Below are 23,827 nucleotides of genomic sequence, written 5' to 3'. Positions count from 1 at the left end.
TTCTCTCCACCACATAAAGGCAACCCCATTTCAAAATCAGGGATAGCTAGGTGGATTGTAAAATGCATACAAATTTGCTATCAAAAGGCAAAGAGAACATTATCTGTTCCCCCTAAAGCCCACTCTACAAGAAAGTTAGGGGCTTCTATGGCTTTTCTAGGGAATATACCCTTAGATGACATCTGCAAGGCAGCCACATGGTCTACACCGCACACCTTCACAAAACACTACTGTGTAGATGTGCATTCCAAGCAGCAAGCTAGGGTGGGCCAGGCTGTACTAAAGACACTTTTTCAAACAGCTGCAACGGATACCGGTGGTCGCCGCTAAGGTTGGGTACTGCTATATAATCTATGCTAAGTGTACAATCTGCAGCTCATATGCCTCGAACGGAATATGCTACTTACCAGTATGCATCTGTTCTTGGCATGTAGAGCTGCAGAGTTGTACACGCCCACCCGCCTCCCCGGCTACCTGTATCCGTTCCAGTACATCTTATTTAGATACAACACATGGGTTTCTCACTGTTATTACTACGCTCCATCATTTCCCTGTTGGCGAAAAACAATCTGAGGATGGAGCCGAAGCCCATGCGCAGTACGGACCGAAGGAGGAGTCACCAAACTCGTGACTTCCAAAGACTGTCCAAGAAGAAAAACAAACTGCAAACATCCGGGCCCAACACCAGATGGCGACCTATGCTAAGTGTACAACTCTGCAGCTCTACATGCCAAGAACAGATGCATACTGGTAAGTAGCATATTCCTTTTTCCGCTACCATGGCCTTGTCCATATCTACACACCAAGCTCTAAGTGAGGGCACCTCCCCCGCCCCCCATTTCTGTGCTATGTTACGCTTGGCCGTCATAATCCCCAGCGTTGCCCACTCTTGCGCTAGCTTTGTCGTTTGGTTCCCATACATTTAGTAGACAACTCTTGGGCTCCAGCAGAAGTGACACCCCACCTGCCTGTGAAATCGTTCTCATCACTTTCACCCAATAGGCCCTGATCTTCGGGCAGTGCCATATCGTGTGGTAAAAGGTACCCTCCTCCCCACACTGTCTAAGACAATACGGGCGCGAGGCTCTGCCCATCTTGAACACACTGCATCTGGTGTAATATGTGCGGTGCAGAATTTAAGTCTTGAGGGTATACCCACTTCCTTTGGGGAGGATCCTGCCATTCTGTGTCGTCGAGGTCACCCACGTCCTTGATCCATCGGTCCCTAAGAGATGTCGTCGGGTCCGGCAGGTTGTTAACTATCTTGCGGTAAGTGAATGACTTAGCTCGCTTAGGCATATGATCTGTCAGTAGCCTGTCCTCCAGAGTGGAGGCTTCCGGGACCCCAACACCGGGCGGCAGTGCCGTTGTGAGTGCATGCTTTATCTGTGTATACCGATATATTTCAGTGGGCGCTAAATCGTACTGTTGCTGGAGGCGCTCGAGGTGGCCACCCCCCCTTTATGCCACATGTCCCCTACTGTGGATATGCCAATGGCATCCCATTGATCGAAGCCCTTACTAATCCTGAGTCGTCCCAGTCTCCCTGTGTCCCACAATGGAGTGAGTTGGGTTATGACCCCTTGCCAGCCCAGCTTTGCCTGTGCTGCATGCCATATGGCGACTGTGTGTTTCGTGGGCCCTATTAACGTACGCGTTTGCTTTTTATTATAGAGGGGGGACAGCATACTTCCCGTTCCCAATTGAGTCCTGTCAGCCTTAAATGCCGGATCTTCTTGTGCCATGTGCAGCCACTGATTAATCACTTTCAATTGCGCTTCCCAGTAGTATAGATGTATGTTGGGGAGCGCTATCCCCCCATCATACCACCCTCGCACCAGTTTGGCCTGCGCTATGCGTGCCGGTTTGTTTCCCCACATTTAAGTTTGAGACCTGAGCTGCAATTGCTTTAAAATAGGTTGGGTGTATCGGGAATGGAGCATTTTCCAATACGTACAGGAATCGAGGGAGCGCCATAATTTTAAAAAGTGCTGCCCTCCCTAGAAGAGTCAGCGGCAACGATCCCCAGTGTGTTGTGTCCCTTTTTAGACGCTCCAGTGGGGGCAGTAGGTTTCTTTTGAAGAAGCCTTCAGGGTCGGTCGTAACGTAGATACCTAAATATTTAAATGCATCGGTCGCGATCTGTAGCAGGCACCCTGCAGGTAGTTGTGGTGGAGGCCCATGCAGCATATACAAGATGGATTTGGACCAGTTGATGGTATACCCCGATGCCCGTCCGAAAAGTTCACAAATATTGAGGAGGACCAGTATGGAACTCCTGGGGGAGGCCATATACAATAGAATGTCGTCCGCATACAAGGAGATGCGGTCCTCCCAACCCGCGGCCTACCGGAGTCCTCTTATCGTTGGTTCCCACCTTATCCACGCCGCCAATGGCTCCAGCACCAGGGCAAAAAGCAGCGGGGACAGGGGGCAGCCCTGACGCGTGCCCCTCTCAAGAGGGAAGTCCCTAGAGATGTGCCCATTCGCCGTAACGTGCGCTACCGGCTTGGTGTACAGGAGGCGGACCCATGCACAAAATTTGGGGCCGAAGCCCATATGGCTCAGGATTGGTATTTAAGGACGATACAGGAAGGCCAGTTTTGTAACAGAATTTCAGGATAATTGGACTATGTAAATTAGATCGATTTAGATTCATTATTTGTAAATTTGGGTCTTCCCTTTCATCTTGGTACCTTTCAATAAAATGTAATGTCATAGAAATGTTACATTGAAAAACATTTCAATAAAAGTCAGATTTTGAATAAAAATTATTGAAATTAACATTTTGATTAACTATTTGATGTCAAGTTTTTCATTTAAAAACTATTTAGTGCCACAGCCCCTCTTCTTGAGCAATCTCTGTTTTGTATATTTAAAAAGTTTTTTCTGAATGGAATTGAACATACCTTTAATTTCAACCCATACTCTAACCTTTGATCTTCGCACAGACTAAACCCTAACCTTATCCTTCTTCCTTGCTGTAACCCCGACTCTATTGTACCGTTCATGCTAAACCCTGCCACTTAACACTAATCGGGCCCTAATCTTTGTCCATGCTGCCTCCTAAGCTGATCCCTAATGTTGACACTATCCTTCACAGTAATTTCGCATTGTCTTCAAAATGAATTTCTCTCATTTTTTTTTAAATAACATGTTTTTTTCATTTAATTATCTCAATTGGAATGCATTTATTAAAAAATATACTGCAAGAAATTACAGAATATGTAAAGTTATGTTACATATGTACACTGAAACATATTTTGTAATTCTCTCAGCTACAACTTTCAACACATCAATAAAAGCCACAAATCTGTTGAAGGACTGACAGTGACCCTGTCTGCAAGTCTTGTAGGTCTTTAATTCTCAAGAAAACGTCACACTTTCTAATGTTTACCTTCAACCAACTTACCTAGAGATCACATGGAAAAAACAACAACACCTTTAAGAAAGACTTCACTGTGGCACTAGTAATTCTTTCAGCCACACCATGATCATTTTCCACAGAATCTTCATCCAGCACCAGCTCCTCCCCCACCCCTGCAAACACACACCATATAATCCTCATCACCCTCCCACTCGCCAAACCCTAGAGAGGATCATCTTTGATAAACTCCTTAACCACAGTCAAGGAGCACATTAAGTAACTAACAAATTCTGAACTAATCATCTCGGTCATCAAATACAATCTACAAACAAACACTGACCAGACTACTCAGATATCCTATTCCATATCCACCCCACACACCTTAAGACTACCTGAGCAACATACTCGAGGATGTGCTACTCACCCAATCAACCACCATGCACCCCAGAGCGAGTCTTAGTCATGCCTTGGATTCTCCGTTTAGGCATAGCTCTCATCAACTGTGAAAGGAACCGTATTTGGTTCCCTAAAGGAGTAGCTCTAAATGGAGGAAAGCCTTTGGCCATAATTAATAATTGTAAAAATATATCCAGAATAAGACATTACCTCTACAGGGTTACAGCTAAAAGGAGGACTCTGATGTAGCCATATTTAACACAGATGTTGGTATGTATTTACTTGTGGTAACCATAGCCACCATTTCACACACCACCACCTTCACAACCTATCACATCACCACCTTTTAAATCACCACAGCAGTCTATTACCTCGGACCGTAGTGACTCAGATCCAGGGAAGTCCTTATGATCCTCACAACCTGTGCCGTTACTTGGCACGTGGGGAGACTTGGATGACCCCTGAGGCAAATATCTTGTCAGTCCTCAGTAGAAAACAAATCTTGACCCTTACCCATTAAGGGGTATCTCGATGCCTCACCCCCAATGCAAATACCTTTCCTCAGTGACGAAGCCACTACGCACTTCTCAGTTATTGCAGCACCTTAAGGTGAAGTTCCACATGGTTAAGAAAATGACAACTTCTTGGTTGAAACCCTGTCTAAGACTGAGATCTGTACAGTACCTCCCCAGGCTCAAATGTATGGCCATATGCACCTCTGGCAACTAAAGACCCAGTGAAGGCGAGGTTTGTTACCCCACAGGTCAGAAAATAAATCCAGGCCTGCACTGGATGTCCTGGTTTACATTAGGGGTCATGTCTTACCTGACTCTTCATTGTCCGCACTGCGAGGAAAAGGGCTTCACCTCAGGCAACCAGAGATGCTCCTGTTCCACACAAAGCGAGTAAGAAGATATGCAGCTGGGACATGGGTGGCTGTGAGGCAGCCACACTATGGAGGATAGCCAATGAAAATTTGCCTTGCCTTCGTGCTGGTAAGTTTTAATTCTATTAAGGACACAGAGGAGAGAATTATGCCTTCTTCCTTCACTTTATTCTCTACAGCAGCAAATCAACAAAACATCACAAACTACATTTCCCATGAACACTTGGGAAAAATAAAAGTCTTAACAGGAGACCTTCCTCTCTGTCAGCACTCCGACCGGCCACCATAGTCCATCTACGCTGTTTCCTCTTCCTCTTTCTTCGCGCAAAGCACATCCTGTCGGATTTCATGCGTCCTGTTTGGTACCATCATTTCCTGCAAAAAAGGAAGTGTCAGAGGCGGACCCGAAACCCAATGAACATATCACAAGGAAACGTCAACTGTGCAACATCATCATCAACTCATGACTAAACCTAGAAAAAACTCTCATAAATGGATTACTTACAGTCATACGGGGAGGGTCCACTTCTCCGAAGTCATTGGGAGGGATAATCCTCGCCTCCGTGACCTTAATAGAATTGAAACTTACCAGCACGAAGGCTAGGCAAATTTTCATTCTATGGCAGGTCCGGAGGCTTCGGACTATGCCATTTCAAAGCTTGTTGACAAATAGCCTTGCTACCTCCAGCACCGGCTTGAAATAAAACCTCTTGAAGGTGGAATCTGAGGACCAATCGGCCACGCGCATCATATCCTCCAATCGCGCCCCTAGGGCAAAAGCTTTAGAGGCCATTGCACCTCTCGCTGAATGAGCACCAAACTGTTTGGTATCGATTCCCGCCTCCTGCATTACCCAACGCACCCATCTGGCGATGGTCGGGATGAGACTGCCTTGTACGGCTTGCATAATGCAATGAGCAGTTGTGTCTCTCCCGGAGGGCGCGATTCGTTAGTCATCTCTTCATAAGCACGGAGGCACTGCACTACACACAGTTTAGGGGAGTTTGGAAAAGCTGGGTACGAAATAACTCTTGTGTTAGACTTAGTTCTCCTGCTTACTGTGAAAGAAACCCCTTCCGGTGAAAAGACTCCCGCAGAAATGTCCAAGGCTCTTACGTCGGAGACGCGCCTTCAGGAAACCAGACATGATATAACATTGCCAACTTGGCTGTCCCCTACTTACGAGAGAGAAACCTATTCTGTTGCCTATTCTGTTGCCAAGACAGAAAAAGGTTCAAAACCCTGTTCACGTCCCAGAGGACGGAGAATCGCGGTTCCCGGGGGAGCAAAAGGTGAATCCCCCTAAGGAGGCGACACACCAAGGGTTGTTCGCCAACAGGGGAACTCTGTACCACCATGTGACCGGCAGAAATCGCTGAACGGAAGGTGTTAATCGGCCGATAGGCCAGACCATCCTCTGCTAAACCCACCAAGAAATTAAGGACATGGACTACATCCGCCCCCACGTGATCAGTACCCTGTCGCACACACCGACTACGCCATCGGTGCCAGGCTGATCTATATCTCCTGTTCGTGCTATCTGCCCACGCCTTGGCGATCAAGTCCTCAGCCTTTCCTAAAAGGCCTTGGAGCGTCCAGCAACGCCGGAGATCCTCCAGGCCATCAATCGTAGCGTCCCTTCTTGGACTAGTCGATGGGGAACGAGGTCGGGATTGAGGAGAATGTGAGGAGAGTGTGGGAGTTGGATTGGAAAATCCTAAGAAAGTTCCAGTAGAACTGGAAACCAAACTGGAGACCTCCACCATGGCGTGATCAAGACCACCTCCGTCTGCTGGCATCGCAGCAGCGCTGACACCTGCGTGATCATGGAAAACGGACGGAATGCATACCCCTGCTCCCCCTGCCAGTCCTGGAGGAAAGCATCCATCGCTTCCGCCAGAGGATCCGGGTGCCAACTGAAAAACTTCGGTAATTGATGATCTATTCTCGATGCAAACCGATCTACCGAGAAGGGGCCCCACTCCGAGTATGTAAAAAACTTGAGGATCCAGCTTCCAAAAGCTGGCATTCAGCAGGTGACGGGAGTGCCAATCGGCCACCTCGTTCTCCCGCCCCGGCAGATATTCCACTGTTACCGAAATCCGGTTGTCCAGGCAGAAGTGCCAAAAATCCTTGACTAGATTCGCCAGCATCTTGGACCTGGTGCACCCCAGGTGGTTGATGTACCGGACCGCTGAGACATTGTCCATCCTGAGGAGGACACATGACTGCACTCTGTCCTTTGTCCAGCACCGAACTGCAAATGAACCGGCTAGCAACTCCAAGCAGTTGATGTGCAGCGACTGCTCGTGAGCGGACCAGGCTCCGCCTATGGAAAACTCTCCGCACCTGGACCCCCACCCAGAGCGACTGGCATCCGACACTATAACGATACCTGGGGCCGAACCGAATATCGCACGGCCGTTCCAGGCCTCTGTGTGTGAGCCACCATCGCATCTCGTCCCTCACTTCGTCCGACAGCGGAATCAGCTGCGAATACGTCAGGCCCTGTCTGAGGTGTAACGCCTTCAGGCGCTGCATGGCCCAATAGTGCAAGGGCCCGGGGAAAATGGCCTGAATCGACGAAGCGAGAAGACCGACCAACCGCGCCAACTAGCGTAACGAGATCTGCTGTTTCGCCAAAGTCTGACATAGCACGTGCCTGATCTTTGCCATCTTCCTGGCGGGAAGACTCAGAGTGGAGGACACGGAGTCGATATTGAAACCTAAAAACGTTGCGCACTGGATGGGAACCAGCAGGAACTTTTTCTCGTTGATAACGAACCCCAAACCCTGAAGGAGGTTGACAACGGTCTGCAACTGGGTAGACAGCCGTTTGGGACACTGGCCTAGAAACATGTCGTCCAAGTAGACGATCATCCGCACACCCCGTGCCCAAAGGAACTCCACCACCGCCCAGAGGACCTTCGTGAAGCACCACGGAGCGGAGGATAGACTGAAAGGGAGTGTGGTGAACTCTTACACCTGACTTCCCACCTGAACTGCAGAAAACGCCGATGAGGGGGAAAAATAGGCACTGTCAGGCATGCATCCTTCAGGTCGAGCCTGACCATCCAATCTAGAGGACGCAAAACGTCGCGGAGGAGGTGGATGCCTTCCATTTTGAAATGGCAGTACACCAGCCACTCGAAGTCCTTTAGATTGATCGCGCTGCGAGAAAGTAATGGGGCAGGGGCGATATAGCTGACGTGGCCATGAAACTCCAACTAGAAGCCCTGTACCGTCTGCAGCACCCAAGCATCGCTTGTGAGGGACACCCATGCCAGGAAGAACTGCGCCAAACCCACCCCCCCCTCCCCACCTGCAAGCTCGCTGATGGCAGCACACTCTTCCAGCACTTTGCTGCTGGCCTCTGTGGCTTCCACGACCACGGAACTTCTGCCTTTGTGTCGGATAGAAGTTAGTGAAGCGGGCGTTGTCCTGGAACTGCCCGCGACCGGAGCCTTGCCCCTGATCGGAGCTGTTGAAGCGGCCTAACGAGCAGCCCCTGCTACGTCCGGCCCTCTCGAAAACCCGTGGGGTAAACACTTTCCGAATGTTGGAAGGAGCCCTGTCGAGGGATGTGAAAGTAGCAACAAACTTCCCCAATTCCTTGACGAAGGGGTCCCCTAACAGGCACCCCTGGGCCACAGCACCTGCCTCAGAAGAGGCGAGGTCACCCAACTTGGGGTCTATCTTAATAAGGAGTGAGCTCTGTCTCTCTGTGGAGAGCGCGCAGTTCACGTTCCCAATGAACACGATCGCACGCTGCGCCCTATTGGAGAGAACCTCCGGGGAGATTAGGGCCCCTGTCAACTTGGCCTCCTCAGCCATGTCTAATATCTTGGTGACAAGACCTACTGCCTTCAGCAGTTTGTCTTGACAGGTGCGCCAAGAACGGTCGATACCCTTCTTGGGGTCCCTAATAAACGTTGCCAAAAACGTCGCCATCTTCTGGTCAATCATAAGGGTCAGCACCACCTTCCCTTCTAAGCTGGTGCGAGGACACTCTGCCCGGAGGCGGCTGCGAGCGTCTTTATCCATGGGCTTATGCAGGCGACTCGCCACGTAGTGGGCCACCTTGTCCCCAGGGACCCAGTCCGAAGACCTGCAATGGAGAATATAGTCGGGTCCAACATGTCTGAAGACCCCGCCGGGACGGGCCCGGGGCTGGGAGCCAAGACCTAGAGGAACACGTCTCCTCATCAGTATCGGGAGAGTCCCCTTCGTCAAGGGCATCAGGCGAGGCGGTCTGCGGTATTGGTGGAATACCCTCAGCAGGGGGCAACTGGGCAGGTTGAGGGGCCTCCTGTGCCAAAAAGGCGCTCTTCAAGCGTGCAAACGCCTCTGTGTCAACACCCTCTGTGCAGGGTTTTTTGCTAGGCTGGGAAGAGGGAGGGGGACAGGGGTGGGGGCAGGCGTAGCGATAAGAGCCACTAACTACGCGTAAGCTTCGTCCAAGCGCGCCGACACACGCTGCTCAAGGGGCCCCATGGCCTGATCTACAGCCTTATATATAGAATCATCTACTGCCTGATAATCATCCCAGGGGAGGTAGTTTAGGGGATCCTCCTACTGGTACTGCTCATGCTCTCCCTGCATGCTGAGGTACATTAGGCTCTGCAGGGTCTCGGCAGCTTCAGGCAGCGCGTGTGCAGAAGCACAAATGAAAAGGCCTGAAAGGCACTGGAATTTGGAGCTGGGAGGGAGCCCAGGCGAATGTAGGTGGCCAAAGGCGCACAATAGACGGCCAGAGCCCTGGGGACACACCAGCCCTTACCTGTCACAGTAAAGCCACCCGGGACCATGTCCCACAGCACTTGGTGCAAATTACGACCCCTCAGGGTGTCAGGCACAACACTGAGTACAGACCCCCAGAGGGCGTTTAGGGCTCAAAATACAGTAAAACCGACCCTTAAGGTTGTCACACCGGGTGGCAAGAGGCAGGCAACTCCCTGAGGGCAGCAGTCGTCGGAAAACTTTGTGATCCGAGTTTTGAAACTCACGCTGCTCACAGGGAGGAACGTCTGCCCCCTAGCGGCGGGAGGGCGACACCGCAGCAGTTTCTGAGCGAAAATCGCGTTAGGTACGCTCTGAGCCTCCCGCGATTACCAGGGAATCTGCCAAAATAAAGAGATCACAAGCGCTATCAACAACAGTAGAAACACCCCATAAAACCCCCAAAACACAGGAGAGATAAGCAAAAACGACTTAACTTGCTGCTGAGCAGCGAAAGAAGAGGAAACAGTGTAGATGGACTATGGTGGCCGGTCGGAGTGCGGACAGAGAGGAAGGACTCCTGTTAAGACTTTTGTTTTTCCCAAGTGTTCATGGGAAATGTAGTTTGATGTTTTGTTGAGTTGCTGCTGTAGAGAATAAAGCGAAGGAAAAAGGCATAATCCGAAGCACCCGATCCTGCCATAGAATTCAATTTGACTGCTCTCCAGGTACGATGGCTCCCCCTTGAAGAAAATTGAGGTATTGGTAAAGCACCTCCCTAACGTATATATTTAGAAGGGACAAGCAATGGCTGCGGTGGGCAAGTTAATTTTGAAGCGAATATTTGGTGTCCCCTCAACTTTGCAGATGCTGTGTGTAGGGAAGTAAATACCAGCATTGTGCTGAGATATCACACCTGTTTTTGGCTTTAGGCCAGAAGTTCAGCAGGTTCTGATCATCATCTCTTTTTTTTTTATTTATTTTTTTTTTTTTTTTATTAATTTTCTTGTAAGCAAACCAACAAGACACTTGAAACTTCATGTTGCCCATCATATCTGCTAACAGCATACACCACTTGGAAATACATAAGCAGACCCCAGACCAGCACATTGCCACACAGCCGGTAGTAATCTCCGACCCCTCTACCCCTGGAACCACCCCATTAGTCCGAGTCCGAGGATTCATCTTGTGACAGTGGTGGAGGGTTACATATTTCTCCTCTGAATTTGTTCCAAGCCCCCCAAACCTTGTCCCACTTGCGGGGGCACCCCCGCCTGATAAACACTGAGCGTTCCGCAAACATTGCTGCATCCATGTCCCTTCCCCATGCGGTCAGTGTTGGTCCCCTCTCCGCCCCCCACTTTTGGGCTATGTTCCTTTTAGTCGTTATTATCCCCAATGTCACCCAGCTCTGCGCCTGCCGATTGAGATCATTGGGCTCCCACACATTTAGCAAACATCGCCGGGGTTCAGGCACCAACGACACTCCGCACACTTACGACATCGTCCTCATCACTCGTCTCCAGAAGTCTTGGATGACCGGGCAGTCCCAAATAGTGTGGTAAAAGGTCCCCACCTCCCCACAACCACGCAAGCAGAAGGGGTGCATTGCTCTACCCATCTTGTGCAATAACTGTCTGGTGTAGTACGAGCGGTGTAGGATCCGAAGCTGCACCAGTCGCAGCCTTGAAGGGATACCCGCCTCTCGCGGCGAGGCCAGCGCCTCACGCCATTCCGGGTCATCAAATTCACCGACCTCCTCTGCCCACCGCTCCCGCAGGGGCCCCATGGGGTCCGTCAGGTTATTAATAAGCTTGTGGTATGTGAGGGACGTAGCCTTCTGGGGCATGTATTCCGTCAGCAACCTATCTTCCAACGGGGATGACTCCGGAACCTCCTGTCCGGGTGTTAGGTGCGTCATCAGGGCGTGTTTAATCTGAGTGTATCTGAACCACTCCGAAGGAGCAAGCTCATATTGCTGTTGCAGTTGCGTGAACTGGACGATTGCCCCCTTGTGCCACATGTCACCTATTACCGAAATGCCGATGGAGTCCCAGGCATCGAATCCTTTACTGCCCCTCAACCGCCCCTCAACCGCCCCAATTGCTTAGCATCCCAAAGAGGTGTGAGTTGAGTCAGGACCCCCCGCCACCCGAGTTTAGCCTGTGCTGCGTGCCAGATAGACACCGTCTGTCGCAAAGGGCCGATCAACTATGGGGCCAATCGTCCATCATATAAAGAGGACAGCATACCCCTCTCACCCAGTATGTCTCTGTCCGCCTTAAATGCCGGATCGGACTGCGGCGCATGGAGCCATTGGTTAATAACCTTCAGCTGCGCTGCCCAATAATAGAGCTGGATATCCGGGAGCGCAATTCCCCCGTCATACCACCCGCGAACTAGTTTGGATTGCGCAATGCGTGCCGGCTTGTTAGCCCACAACAGGCTGGAGACTTGCGTTGCTATCGCGCGGAAGTAGGCCGGAGGCACCGGATACGGCGTGTTTTCTAGTACGTATAGGAAACGTGGCAGAGCCATCATTTTGAAGAGCGCCACTCTCCCCAGCAGAGTCAGCGGCAGCGCTCCCCAGTGAAGCACATCTCGCTTGAGGCGGTCCATCGGAGGGCTTAAATTGCGCCGAAAAAACTCCGCCGGATCCAACGTAATATGCACCCCGAGATATTTAAACGAGCCGTCCGCCACCTGGAGCGGATAACCCGTCGGCAAGCGTGGGGGATGGCCATGCAACACAAATAGGACCGATTTAGACCAGTTTATCGTATATCCGGACGCCCGGCCGAAAATCTCGCAGATATTGAGTAACGCCAATATAGAGCAGCTAGGGGAGGACAGATACAATAGCACGTCATCCGCGTATAGGGAGACGCGGTCCTCCCAGCCATCCGACCACCGGAGGCCCCGTATCATGGGCTCCCAGCGTATCCACGCCGCGAGCGGCTCAAGCACCAGGGCGAAGAGCAGTGGCAACAGGGGGCAGCCCTGCCGTGTCCCTCGCGTCAGGGGGAAGTCCTCCGACATATGCCCATTGGCCGTGACATGAGCTAGTGGGTTAGTATATAGGAGTCTGACCCAGGCACAATTTTGGGCCCGAAGCCCAGATGTGATAATACCGCAAAAAGAAAGGGCCACTCAACCATGTTGAACGCCATACGCGCATCCAGAGAGAGAAGCACCGCCGGCTCCCGCACGCGTCCCGCCCGGGCCAGTACCCCGTGTAGGCGTCTTAGATTGTGGGATGTACTTCTGCCGGGCATAAAGCCGGACTGATCTGGGTGCACAATTTCAGACAGATGTGGCGTCAGCCTGATAGCCAATAGCTTAGCAAGGATATTGGCCTCTACATTGATTAGTGATATGGGACGGTAAGAGGTACATTGAGCAGCGGGTTTACCTGGTTTTGGAATCACCACAATGGTGGCCGTGCGCTGATCTAACGGAAGATCGCCCGCGCGCAGGCTGTGAGTAAACATATTTAGTAAGTGTGGGGCCAACGTCTCGGACAGCCTTTGGTATAGCTCAATCGGTATGCCGTTGGGCCCCAAAGCCTTACCGGGCTGCAACGCGCCAATAGCCGCCTGGAGTTCCTCCACCGTGGGCTCAGCCTCCAAGGCCTCCCGAGCCACCGGGGAGAGTGTGGGCATCTGAAGGTCTTTGATGTATGTTAATGCCTCCTCCATCGTCATGGAGGAAGCAGAGGTATAAACCCCCCCGATAATGCTCCGCTAGGGCACGCACTATGGCGCGTGGGTCGGACGTCGTCCGGCCCTCAGCAGTACCAAGCTGCGCAATCCACCGGGCGCCACTGTCGCGGCGGTCAAGCCACGCCAGCAACCTCCCCGTTTATCCCCCACGTCATAAACTGTATGCCGCGAGGCCTCCAAGCGTTGTCTGGTGCGCTCCGCGAGGTGCTCTCTGTACTTAATCTGCGCCAGTTGCAGGTCATGGGAGGCCGCGGGGGACGGGTCCCGGGCTTGGCGAGCCTCCGCCGCATGAAGCTCACGCTCCAGCGACTCCAGCTCGGACTGCTGCCCGCGTTTGTGCTCCGCGATGGAAGCCATAGCCTACCCTCGAACCACCGTTTTGTACGCCTCCCAAAGGACAGTAGGGGAAGCCATCGAGGCGGTATTTTCTTGAAAATAAAGGCTCGTCGCCTTCTTTATGGACTTAGTAATCTCGGGGAGCCGTAGGTAACCGGGATGCAACGGATAAATGCGACGACGCATCAAGTGGTAAGTTGTGTAGTGTAGGAGTATCGGGGAATGATCTGATATGCCTCGCGGTCTGATTTCTACACTGTCAATGTTTTGAACACAACCAGTCGATCCCAGGAAATAGTCTATACGAGTCAAACTATTGTGCACCCCAGAATGGTACGTGAATTGCTGTGCCGTCGGGTGATGCAACCGCCGCAAATCCGTCAGCCCGATCGCCTCCACAAAGCTCTCAAGGCGCGATACGCCTCCGCCCCTTGGCCGTGGGGGGACAGCGATCATTGAGGTCGTTCATAACCGTATTAAAGTCACCACCTAGTATCACCTCCCCCTCCGGTAGTGCCAGCAGGAAGCCACTAAGCGCCGGGAACGCCACAGCCTGCAGTGCAGGTGGAATATAAACAGACACAATGTTAAGGGGGCGCCCCTCCCATTGGGTATGGATCGCTGCAAATCGCCCCGACCCCTCCGTGTGAACGCTGTGCACAATTAGATGGGACTGTCGGCGCACCAGTATGCCCACCCCCCGCGATCCGGAAGTAAACTCAGAATGTGCCACCATCTTGTACCCCCATCTCTCTAGTGCTTTGCTAGCGGTGCCAACCAGGTGGGTTTCCTGGAGCAGGACCACCGTCGGGGCGCACCTCTTAATACCATGCAATACCAGGCCCCGCTTGATTTTGTCGCCTAAGCCCCGCACATTCCACGTGAGCATTGAGAGAGGCCGTACTGGGGTCAGATTGGTCTCAGACTGCGTGTCGCACTCCACCCCGGACATTACGGTGGTTGGGGCGAGAAGCCGTGAGCCTCGCGGATGTACTGCTGTGGGGCATGTGCATTACAGTGAAAACGTGCATTGCGTGTCTCAAGTGTCATCGCCACCAAAAACCAAAACTTATAAGGAAAACAGGACAACAATCCCCAACCTCCACCCCCCCCCCCCCCCCCCTCCCTGCCTCCCTGCCATACGGACCTGGAACTGCCCACCACCCCAACTCAGCAGAGTGCTCGAACCCCATAACCCCGAACAGTACTTGCGTGTAAAGGAGCGGGAGGTCCGAGGATGACCAGTACCTCCCCTGTCCCAAGGTCCCATAGGTTATACAGTCAAACAACGTGAGATAGGCCACTCCAGCGCCGGTGGGTCTCTGAGTGCGTTAGTTTGGTAGGCTGGGGAAGGCCTTAGCCAGGACCTCATCCGGCAGATCCCTCCTCCATCTCACCCGTTCGCCGCTGTCGACCATCAGGATCCTCAGAGCCCCCAGACTGTCCTCTTTGCCAGTCCGAACGTCCGTTACCCTTGACGCGCTGCCATCCCTCCAGCCAGTCATGCACCTCCTCCGGTGTGTCAAAGAATCTCGTAGTCCCATCCGCCACCACTCGGAGCCGCGCCGGAAAAAGCATGGCATAGGGGAGCTCACGTGCACAAAGCTGCTTTTTGACTTACAGGAAGCTCCTCCGCTGCGCCGCCACCGCCGCCGTGTAATCCGGGAAGAAAGACACTGTGGAGTTCTGGAGACGGATGGGCGGCGCCACCCGCACCGCCTGGAGAATGGCGTCTCGGTCGCGAAAGTTAAACAGGCGAGCCAGCACCGGTCTCGGAGGCGCACCCACCTTCGGCCGGCCACCGGGTACCCTATGGGCGCGCTCCATCGAAAAAAAGGCCGAGAGACCCCTGGGCTGTAGTTTGGACTTTACCAGCTCCTCCACGTATAGGTCCATGGCAGGGTGCCCCTCACTTTCGGGAATCCCAGTTATGCGCACATTATTACGTCGAACGCCCTTCTTGGTCGTCCAACCTGGCCGCCATACGTTTGTTCTCCGCTTCCGGCTGCGATACCTTCTGCAGGAGATAGCTGGAGTCTTTCGTTAGGGTGGCCGTCACTTGCTCTACATCTGTGACCCTGGCTGACATTTTTTGAAAGTCCGCACGGAGAAGGGACACATCCGACGAGATTGAGCCCACAGTGGACTGCACTTGCGTCAGAGCAGCCATGATGTCCTCCAGTGTCACTTTCGGCGTCTCCGGCTCCGTCGCCGTCCGCTCAGTGCGTCCCGCGCGGTCTTGCAGCGAGGAGGGGTCCTTGCTGTAGGCGAACTTGTCCAGCTTGCTCTGCTGGCCTGCCCGGGCCCCCTTCCCGCTCATGGCCGCGTCGGGCCGCGTCGCCAGACTTACGCTCTGTCCACCACCAGTCAGCTGTCGCAGCGGGGGGCCCCGTCCGGGCGCCAATATCACCAGGCCAGCAGCGGAGCCGATCACCACCACGGGGCACACCCTCGGGTGTAACTTGGTAGTCCAGGGCCAACTCCCCCAGCAGCTCAGGGCCCAACACCAGGCGGATCCTCAGTCAGCAGCCCATCCCCCCCCGGCTCAACAGAAGGGGGGCCACTTCACGTAGATCCATCAACGATCGCCGGCAGCACCATCAGCCAATTCTCAGGGTCAGCAGCAGCGCCGGGGACCGTGGCACCTCAGAGCACGTCTCCGGCCCCACCCGCCAGGCGGGTCCTTCAGCCCGGTCGGAAAGTGACTACGGGGCCGTCCGCCCCACCGCTGCCTAGATCTCGTCCTCCCCGGGTCCACCGATGCTCCGTGTGCTGGGGGAAAGCCGATCAGGGCGCGAGCAGCGCGCGACAGCGCCTGGTCCGCCCCGAGCCAGCAGCCTGCACAGAGCGGTCCGGATCGTCTGCGCCGCACCTGGGACACTCTACCAGCCCGAGGTCCCGGTCTGGTAGGCCGTAACCTTCCGGAGCTCGCCAATTGCGTTTCAAGCCACGGAGGGATTCAGGACCGGGAGCAGGCGAGGTCGCTTCGCCTCCGCTCCCCGTTTCTCGACTTAGGACTTAGGACTGAAGAGAGTCACAGATAAATAGGCGGATGCGTGGGGAGTCGGCCTCACCCTCGGAGCTCGCTTAAGCTGCGGCCATCTTGCTTGGCAGCAAGCCACGCCCCCCATCATCATCTCTTTTGATGGCAAGCCTATGTTCAGACCACAGGTCCGACCTCATGTTTGAGAAGATTAAAAAGGACACTAGACTGCAAAAACCATGGGTGCCCCGCAGACCAAAATGCCTAGTCTACCTTTGATAAGCAGCTAGCAAGAGGAGGTTCCAAGTCAGCTAATACTACCCAAAGCTGGGTGGAAACAACAATAGTCCTTTCATTACATTCTGGGACCCAGATCCTTCACTAGTGGTAGATTCCATGGCAATGGAAGAGACGGCTTTGGCAAAGGTGCTTCTAGCTTGAAAAGGTGATTCATCATTCTTTCTAATCGCACCACACCTGTCGGAGGAAGATTAAGGTTTTTCCTTCCACAATGGGAGGAAATAACCTCCTAACAAATGAGTTCTCTCAGTGGTACAGCAGGGGTCCTGCCTATAGTTCTACACCCTGCCACCAAATACACTACTGTTTGCCATGCAACAATTCCATACCACCTTAGATTAATGCAGAAGGATGTTTAAGCGCTCCTTGCTAATGGTGCCATCGAATCGGTGCCTCTTCACCAGCAGAGCAATCCAGTGTAGTCTTTGTGCTTCATCCCCAAGAAAGGATAGAGCTTTACAGCCTATCCTTAATTTCACACCTCTCAACCGATGGATCCTGTCGGACTGCTTCAAAATCACCACTCTGCAAGACATTAGTCCTCTATTCGACACAGTGGATCATAAGGCAATCCTCAACCTGAAGGATGCATACTTTCTCATCCTCATACATCCGACGCATCTCCGCTGCCTAATCTTTGTGTAAGTGGACAACTCTACCAATTCAAAATACTACCCTTCGAGGTCACAACAGCATACAAGGGTGCTTTCTATAATCCGTCTTTTGCTTACAAGGTCCTAACACGTCATAGTTTTTAGTATTTATAAGGGATGAAAAATTGAAGGTTACAGTCTTCTGATGAAGTTATTTAGCCATTTTATTTAGTGCTTATAAAGTCAAGGACGCACACCTTTTAGCGCTCCTTGTTCACCCAAGTTAAATTGACAGGATTTCTCCCTAATCCCCAGTATTAAGGGTACAAGAAGGCACCCACAAAGCAGTTGTACCCTTATTAGTAGGCCAAAGTAGAGTGCAGTGCCAGCGCCAATTATGGAAAGCTCAGAACACAGGAACTATTGTATCTGTGGTCTCTATTGCTCCTGTGAGGTGTCTTCTAACGGCTGGGTGGATCCTTTATTGTTCACTGTTTATACAGTGATACTAAGTATTTGTTAATTGTATTTTGCTCCCTGTAAGTGGCTCTAACTTCACACTTTATTAGTTGGTCCACTTATAGAACACTGATATGGCCTACCTTCTATCTGGAAACCAACTCAAACTGAAGAAAAATCAATTCAACTGATTGTAGTTGGTGAAGGGAGCCTCAATCTATTTTCTTTTTGACTCAGTTTTGTACTTTTTCAGGTTGCCCTGGCCCAATTGGCAATGCTTCAGGTACCTGCCCAACTTCCATACTGTTATAATCCGAAAAAGTAAAGGCATGTCAACTGTGAAAGATGTGTCATCACAGCGAATAAGAGCACTTAGGTTTGGTGGCCACAATTGCCACTGCAGCAAGACAAACCCTGGCCAGTACAGGGCTCCCAAAGGTCAGTCTTTGCGTCCCAAAATCCCTGGACTCATTATGTGATGGTGGAGATACCAGCTTCACAGTAAGCAAAACTTCTTCCTCCCACAGATGCAAAGAGGTTGTGTCCACTCCTTGCAGCAGGTCATTTCTATCACGGACCTTGGAAAGAGCACTGCGGAACAGCCTGCTAATTGCCAAGGACATGATTAACATGGCTTCCAAGACCATAGACACCGATCTTGCCATGCAGCGACAGTTGTGGCTGAAGTCCCAATCAAAGGTCCCAGTCTTCTTTTCAATAGAAAGAACTTGTTCATTCCCAAGATGGACCATTTTCTCCATCAGTACAAAACTGATAGTCTGACAAATCACAAGGTACTGCTCAGCTGGTACGTGTACATACTTCCAACTCAGGATTTCTTCCAAGGATAATGATTCCTTTAAACAGTTTCTCAGAACATAAGCAGATCAAGGGGTGTCAGTCCAGGAGCAAAACATGTCCATATCCTTGGCCTTAACTGACTTGCCCTTGAACTACCCACCCTCCTCTGGACCGTCTTAGGGTGCTTATTCCATGCTGGTGTGAGTCCTCTCACTGGTGAAGAGCCACCTATGGGTTGTGCTGTAGCCAGCTTCCAGGCTACCCATTGACATCTTAGAACCTCCTTCAGAAAGTCGAGAGAGAGAGACCTCTCTCTTTAGGACCATTCAAGGTGGTTTTTCCCTCAGAAATGGACGAATTATGCCACTCTGTAATATTTGTAATGACAAAGGGAGTGGGCCCCTTAAGATCTAACCCAGTTCCCTCAACTGTAGAAATTCCTAGGTATTGGTAGATGTGGAGAGCAATTACTGGATGTGCGCAGTGGATCTTCAGTATGCCTAATTTCACACTCCTTTCTGGAAGGAATACTGATAGTACCCCTCGTCCATGAGATTAACACGGTCAATAGAAGGCACTGATAATTGGTCACAAATTGGTTAGCATTTGGTGCTAGAGGTGCATGCTTTGGTGGCAGCCTTACTGCATGAGCAGGAGATCCATGGTCACCCATAAATGGGCGACTTTTTAATTTAAACAGCTTTTAGGAAGGTTGCACAGTATGTGTTAGCCCTATCTCCAGTGAGACCCTATACAAGCATGTTTTGATCCTTTCCCAAAAGAATCTGTTCATATGGGAAACTTTGGACTGAAGCTTTCCAAAGTCCTTCCCAAAAGCCAAACCAGTTTATTTAATGACGAGACCTTGGCAGCCAGTTAGGTCCAGGTGGTTCTCTGCATATGTCCTGCTGAGGGATGGCCCCTTGCGTCAAGCTCTCTATGCGATCCTTGCAACTTAGTCTGGCAGTGGACTGGGATAGGCTCAAAATCCACAGTTGAGCATCATCCCAATCTATCTTTTCATGGTTCCAGTCTTGGAATGGTTGAGAGAGTCTCCCAAACTCTTGATGGGTTCCCCATTATTCCTGCCCCATCTGCAGCTTATAATAACAGAATTTTCTGGGAATTACTTTATATTGGACGGAACAGGGACATTTCTATGTGTTTCCTCATGCCCCAAATTTCCTGATTTCAAAGGTCCTGCAGAAGATCAGGACACCAGATATTCTTTGGTCCTGACTACTTCTGCCTGCCCACTGCTGCCTCCACCTGAAGTGAATTCCCAGTCCGTGGATAAGAAATGCTACCTCCTTCCTTTCCACAGCTCTACTGGAGCTCTTTGTTACTGAGCCATTGAGCTTTCAAAATCTAGACCTATCCTGGATCCTTCTGTATTCTCTTGTACGCAGAAGATATCTTTATTGTGCTGCACCTCTGAAAAGGGTCCATATATATATTTGCAAAACCTAACCTGCAGCCACAGATTTTGTGGTTTTTAAGATCATAATTTCCTCTTGGATATCACTGCTACACTATGCGTGGATCCCAGCCTTTGTCCGATGTCAGGACTGATTTCTGCCAGGTCTCAGAGATTTGTTCTCATTCTCCAGGAATGATCCTGTCTGAAATCTGACCCAAGCGTTTTCACTGTGGGTCGTAATGGTGGGGGCCGGTTTTGCAGCAGTGCTGAAATATCTACCCCCTGTAACAAAAGCAGCAGCGGTGCAAAGGAGGGCCGGAGGTTCTCAGTAGCAATATTTTGAAGACTCTTGAGTGAACCATAAGCACGACACGCCTGTTGGGCCTCAGCCCAGACCGAAAGTGAGAAGAGCTCCGAATTTATCTTGAAATGAAGCTCTGATTAGAATCAAAGATCAGCTCTATGACTTTCCATTTGGGATGATATCTTTGCAGAGTAAAACACATCAATTCCAAAAGGGTAGTAAACGTAATGAGCAGTTTCTATAGATTTGAAAAATAGTATCTTCCTGGAGACTTAAACGCCAACTCCACAGTGGCTAAGAATGCACCAACTATATGCACAATGGGAAAACTGCTTTGACTGCAGTTTAGCGCAACGTTCCGTAGGTGACGATCTGTAGGGCAGCTGCCCCAGCTTCTGGGCATATCTTCATCTGATTGTGAATATTCAAACATAGACTCTTCAGCGATCAATGCCAGATAAGCAGAGCAGTTTAAACCAACATATTATGTAACCCCCAGCAACTACATTGTGGGTTTCATTAGATGTAGAGCTGATCAGGAGGCATGTTAGAAAGAACCTGTGATCCCTTAGTTCTTCAAGCCGGGAGACTTTGGGTCCTATGCTCTTTGATGAATCACTGTCCTTCTGTATTTCTATGGGGATTTTGAAAATCTTTGTTGCATATAGGAAAGTCTAATGCAAAATTAATGAAAAGCTTTTTACTCAATCAGACATTTAATACATTTGGGTGGTTTACACTAAGCCAAATCACCTTTCGAGGACTACATAACAACATGAAAGGCCTATGCATCTGTGTATCATGCATACTGCTGGAAATCCTTTAGAGTTCATAGAAGAAATATTGTGAAACTGTTTACTTATAGAAAAGCGTTAGCGGTGCCAAAGTTCCCATAATGCCTATATGTTCACATATTTAAATACACAATGCTGAAATACACTTTTAGAGAAAGTTGTACCCAGAAAAAGTATTGGTAACATAATTTCATCTTTGTTACACTGTACAAGTATTGAAAATCTGTTTTAAGAATTGTCTTAGCTCCGCTTGTGACCAGCAATATGCAACCAGTTAATTATATTTTTGCTGTACGAGATGCCTATTTAGGGTAGACTGGAGTGTCTATTTAGGTTAAAAACCTCAGACCAATGCATGCAAACCATTAAATTCAGAATGTTGAGTTAAAGAAAGAGATCCTATAATTCCTATGAAATCTATTTGTGCTAGTGACTGTGCTGCCATTGGTAGATATAATCAACTCCTTACTTGATCTCAACTTTTTAAATTAGCCCAGATGATAAATCAAAGTACTGTATTTTTTTTTTTTATTTAAACCTGTATTTTTCTAGGGCAAATTTAGTAATTCAGTGTGAAAATTGGTGGAATTTGGCCAAGCAGTTTGCAAGACGAAGTCCACCTCTTCACTTCCTATCCAGTTCTGTACAGAGAACACTAATGAAGGCTCTGGTTTTAGGAGGGTTTGCTCACATGGACACAGATACAAAACAGCAGTACTGGACAGAGGTAAGAAGTTAATATTGTTTCTTTCATTTTAGCAGCCGACTTAAGCCTCATCTGGAGAGGTCTTCGTTCATGTATATTTAACGTCCGAGTGGAATATTCGGTTGCCATAGATCAATGTTTAAATTGTTAACACTTACATGGGTTGTGAACTTTGCCGATATTCCTTTGTATTGTGAATTTTGGAAGTAAGTTGGAGTGATCTGTTAAGTATCCTAATTTCATCAGTACTAATTAGCACCACTAATTGGACAATATTCAAAAGAAAAGATTGCTTCATCAAAGTTTATTAAAAAGAAAAGGGTTGTTTCAGAGACCTCTAGTTCACAAAATATACGAAGATGCAGCTACATTTTTGTTCCTGGTGCTTGAAAAAGTTACTACTAATTAGAATGAATTGTCCTGTTTCCTGTCAAAAGTTGCAATTTAGATTTGGACTAATCATTAGTCCTAAAACATTAATAATACTTGCTTGATTGGTCCCGATGTCAAGTGTTGCATCTGATTCTTGAAGTGAAGCATAACTTAAGGAATGCTTTTTCTGTTTCCTTTGCTTCAGGATGTTCACAGTGTCGTGCAACCTTATATGAGGACACAGGGACAATACTACTACAGAGTGAGCATTTAGCTGGCTTATGTAAAATATATTTTAGTGTCCTCTCCATTGGATTGTCGCTTCTGTCTCATAACTAAGGCTCTGATAGAAGATGATGACTGTGGCTTAGAAAGCAGCCCAGCTGCTTATTTTGACTGTCCACAGTAGACTACTGAACACATTTGGGAAAAAAAATGTTCGAGGCATATGAGCCGCAGAATACATACTTGTGCATAGATCACCATCTGGTGTTGGGCTCGGATGTTTGCAGTCTGTTGTTGTCTTGGAAGAAGTCTTTGTACTCCCGAGATAGGTGACTCCTCCCTTGGACGACAGTGCTCATGGGCATCGACTCCATCCTCAGATTGTTTTTTTTCCGCCATCAGGTTCGGATATGACCTGCTGCGCTCCGGTTCGGTACTGTGTTCCAAACCTCTTTCGACGCGCAACCCATCACACTCGACGGTATTGTTTAGTTCGCGTGCCTTTCGACGCGCTAACTCCCAAATCGTCGATTCCGGTCGTCGACGCGGGCCGCTGGGCCTATCTGCACCATTCGGGCCTACGGCTAATGGAAAGGACTCCATTTATAAAATGCCCCCAGTGTGGAGCTAAATTTCCACACAGTGACCACCAAAAGGTTTGCAACCTTTGTGTCTTTGCCAGAACACGAAGAAAAGGATTGCCAAGCCTGCACCTCTTTTCGATCCAAAAAGAACATCTGTGATTGCCGGGCTCGACGACATGTTATGGCGCAACAGGCGGCACCGGTGCCAGACGACATTTTCTTTCTCCGAAGCTGATGACTCTGATGACCACATCACTCCAGGTCAACAAGTGAGTACAAACGCCCCTGCCCCACCCGAAAAACAGTAGGCTCCGGTCAAAACTTTGCCTCAAGGCCTTAGTCGAGACAAAGAAAACTTCAGAAGCCCCGCCTCCGGGCCCGGCTTCGAAGACAAAGGAAAAGCCTTCCGGCAGCTCGGGACCGAGCAAGCCGCATATCAGTACCCATACAACACCTTTGGTATCGAAATCAGGGGTACATCCTATTCCCTTTATGTCCAAAAAGGCCTCGGTATCGAACCCTTCGGCACCAAAAGGCCTCGGAACCAGACAATTAAAATCTTCGGATCCGAAGAAGAGTTCCGACTCAGCGCCGACTTCGAAGCCAAAGGAGTATAAGACTCCCCCTATGGCTCCAGAGACCAAATCAAGGTCACGCTCGGAACCGGAAAAATCGGCACCAAAAAGAGACGAGCAGGAAGAACTGTTTCGGCCAGATCCTGTCGATCCCAAACAAAAGACATAACATGTGGACCCTAAAACAGGCCATATTGGCAGTCTTCCAACAAAGAAGCGGAAATCTGATACCTCACATACACCTGAGGTACCTGTGAAGAAAAGAGACTTTGCAACTTCACCCCA

General features: G+C 50.1%; 1 protein-coding gene across 2 annotated transcripts in view; it reads left to right on the top strand.

Annotated features, from left to right (window-relative positions):
* XPO4 (exportin 4) overlaps positions 1 to 23,827 on the top strand; it is a 495,809-nt gene that overhangs the window by 402,761 nt on the left and 69,221 nt on the right. For both annotated transcript variants that reach the window (XM_085621575.1, XM_085621576.1), the window contains one exon: positions 21,633 to 21,807. In XM_085621575.1, the coding sequence (XP_085477701.1) occupies positions 21,633 to 21,807 (175 nt within the window). The remainder of the gene's footprint in view (positions 1 to 21,632; positions 21,808 to 23,827) is intronic.

This window comes from Triturus cristatus, chromosome 8 (assembly GCF_964204655.1).
Source record: "Triturus cristatus chromosome 8, aTriCri1.1, whole genome shotgun sequence".
Lineage (NCBI taxonomy): Eukaryota > Metazoa > Chordata > Amphibia > Caudata > Salamandridae > Triturus > Triturus cristatus.
This window is presented reverse-complemented; position numbering and strand designations above follow the sequence as displayed.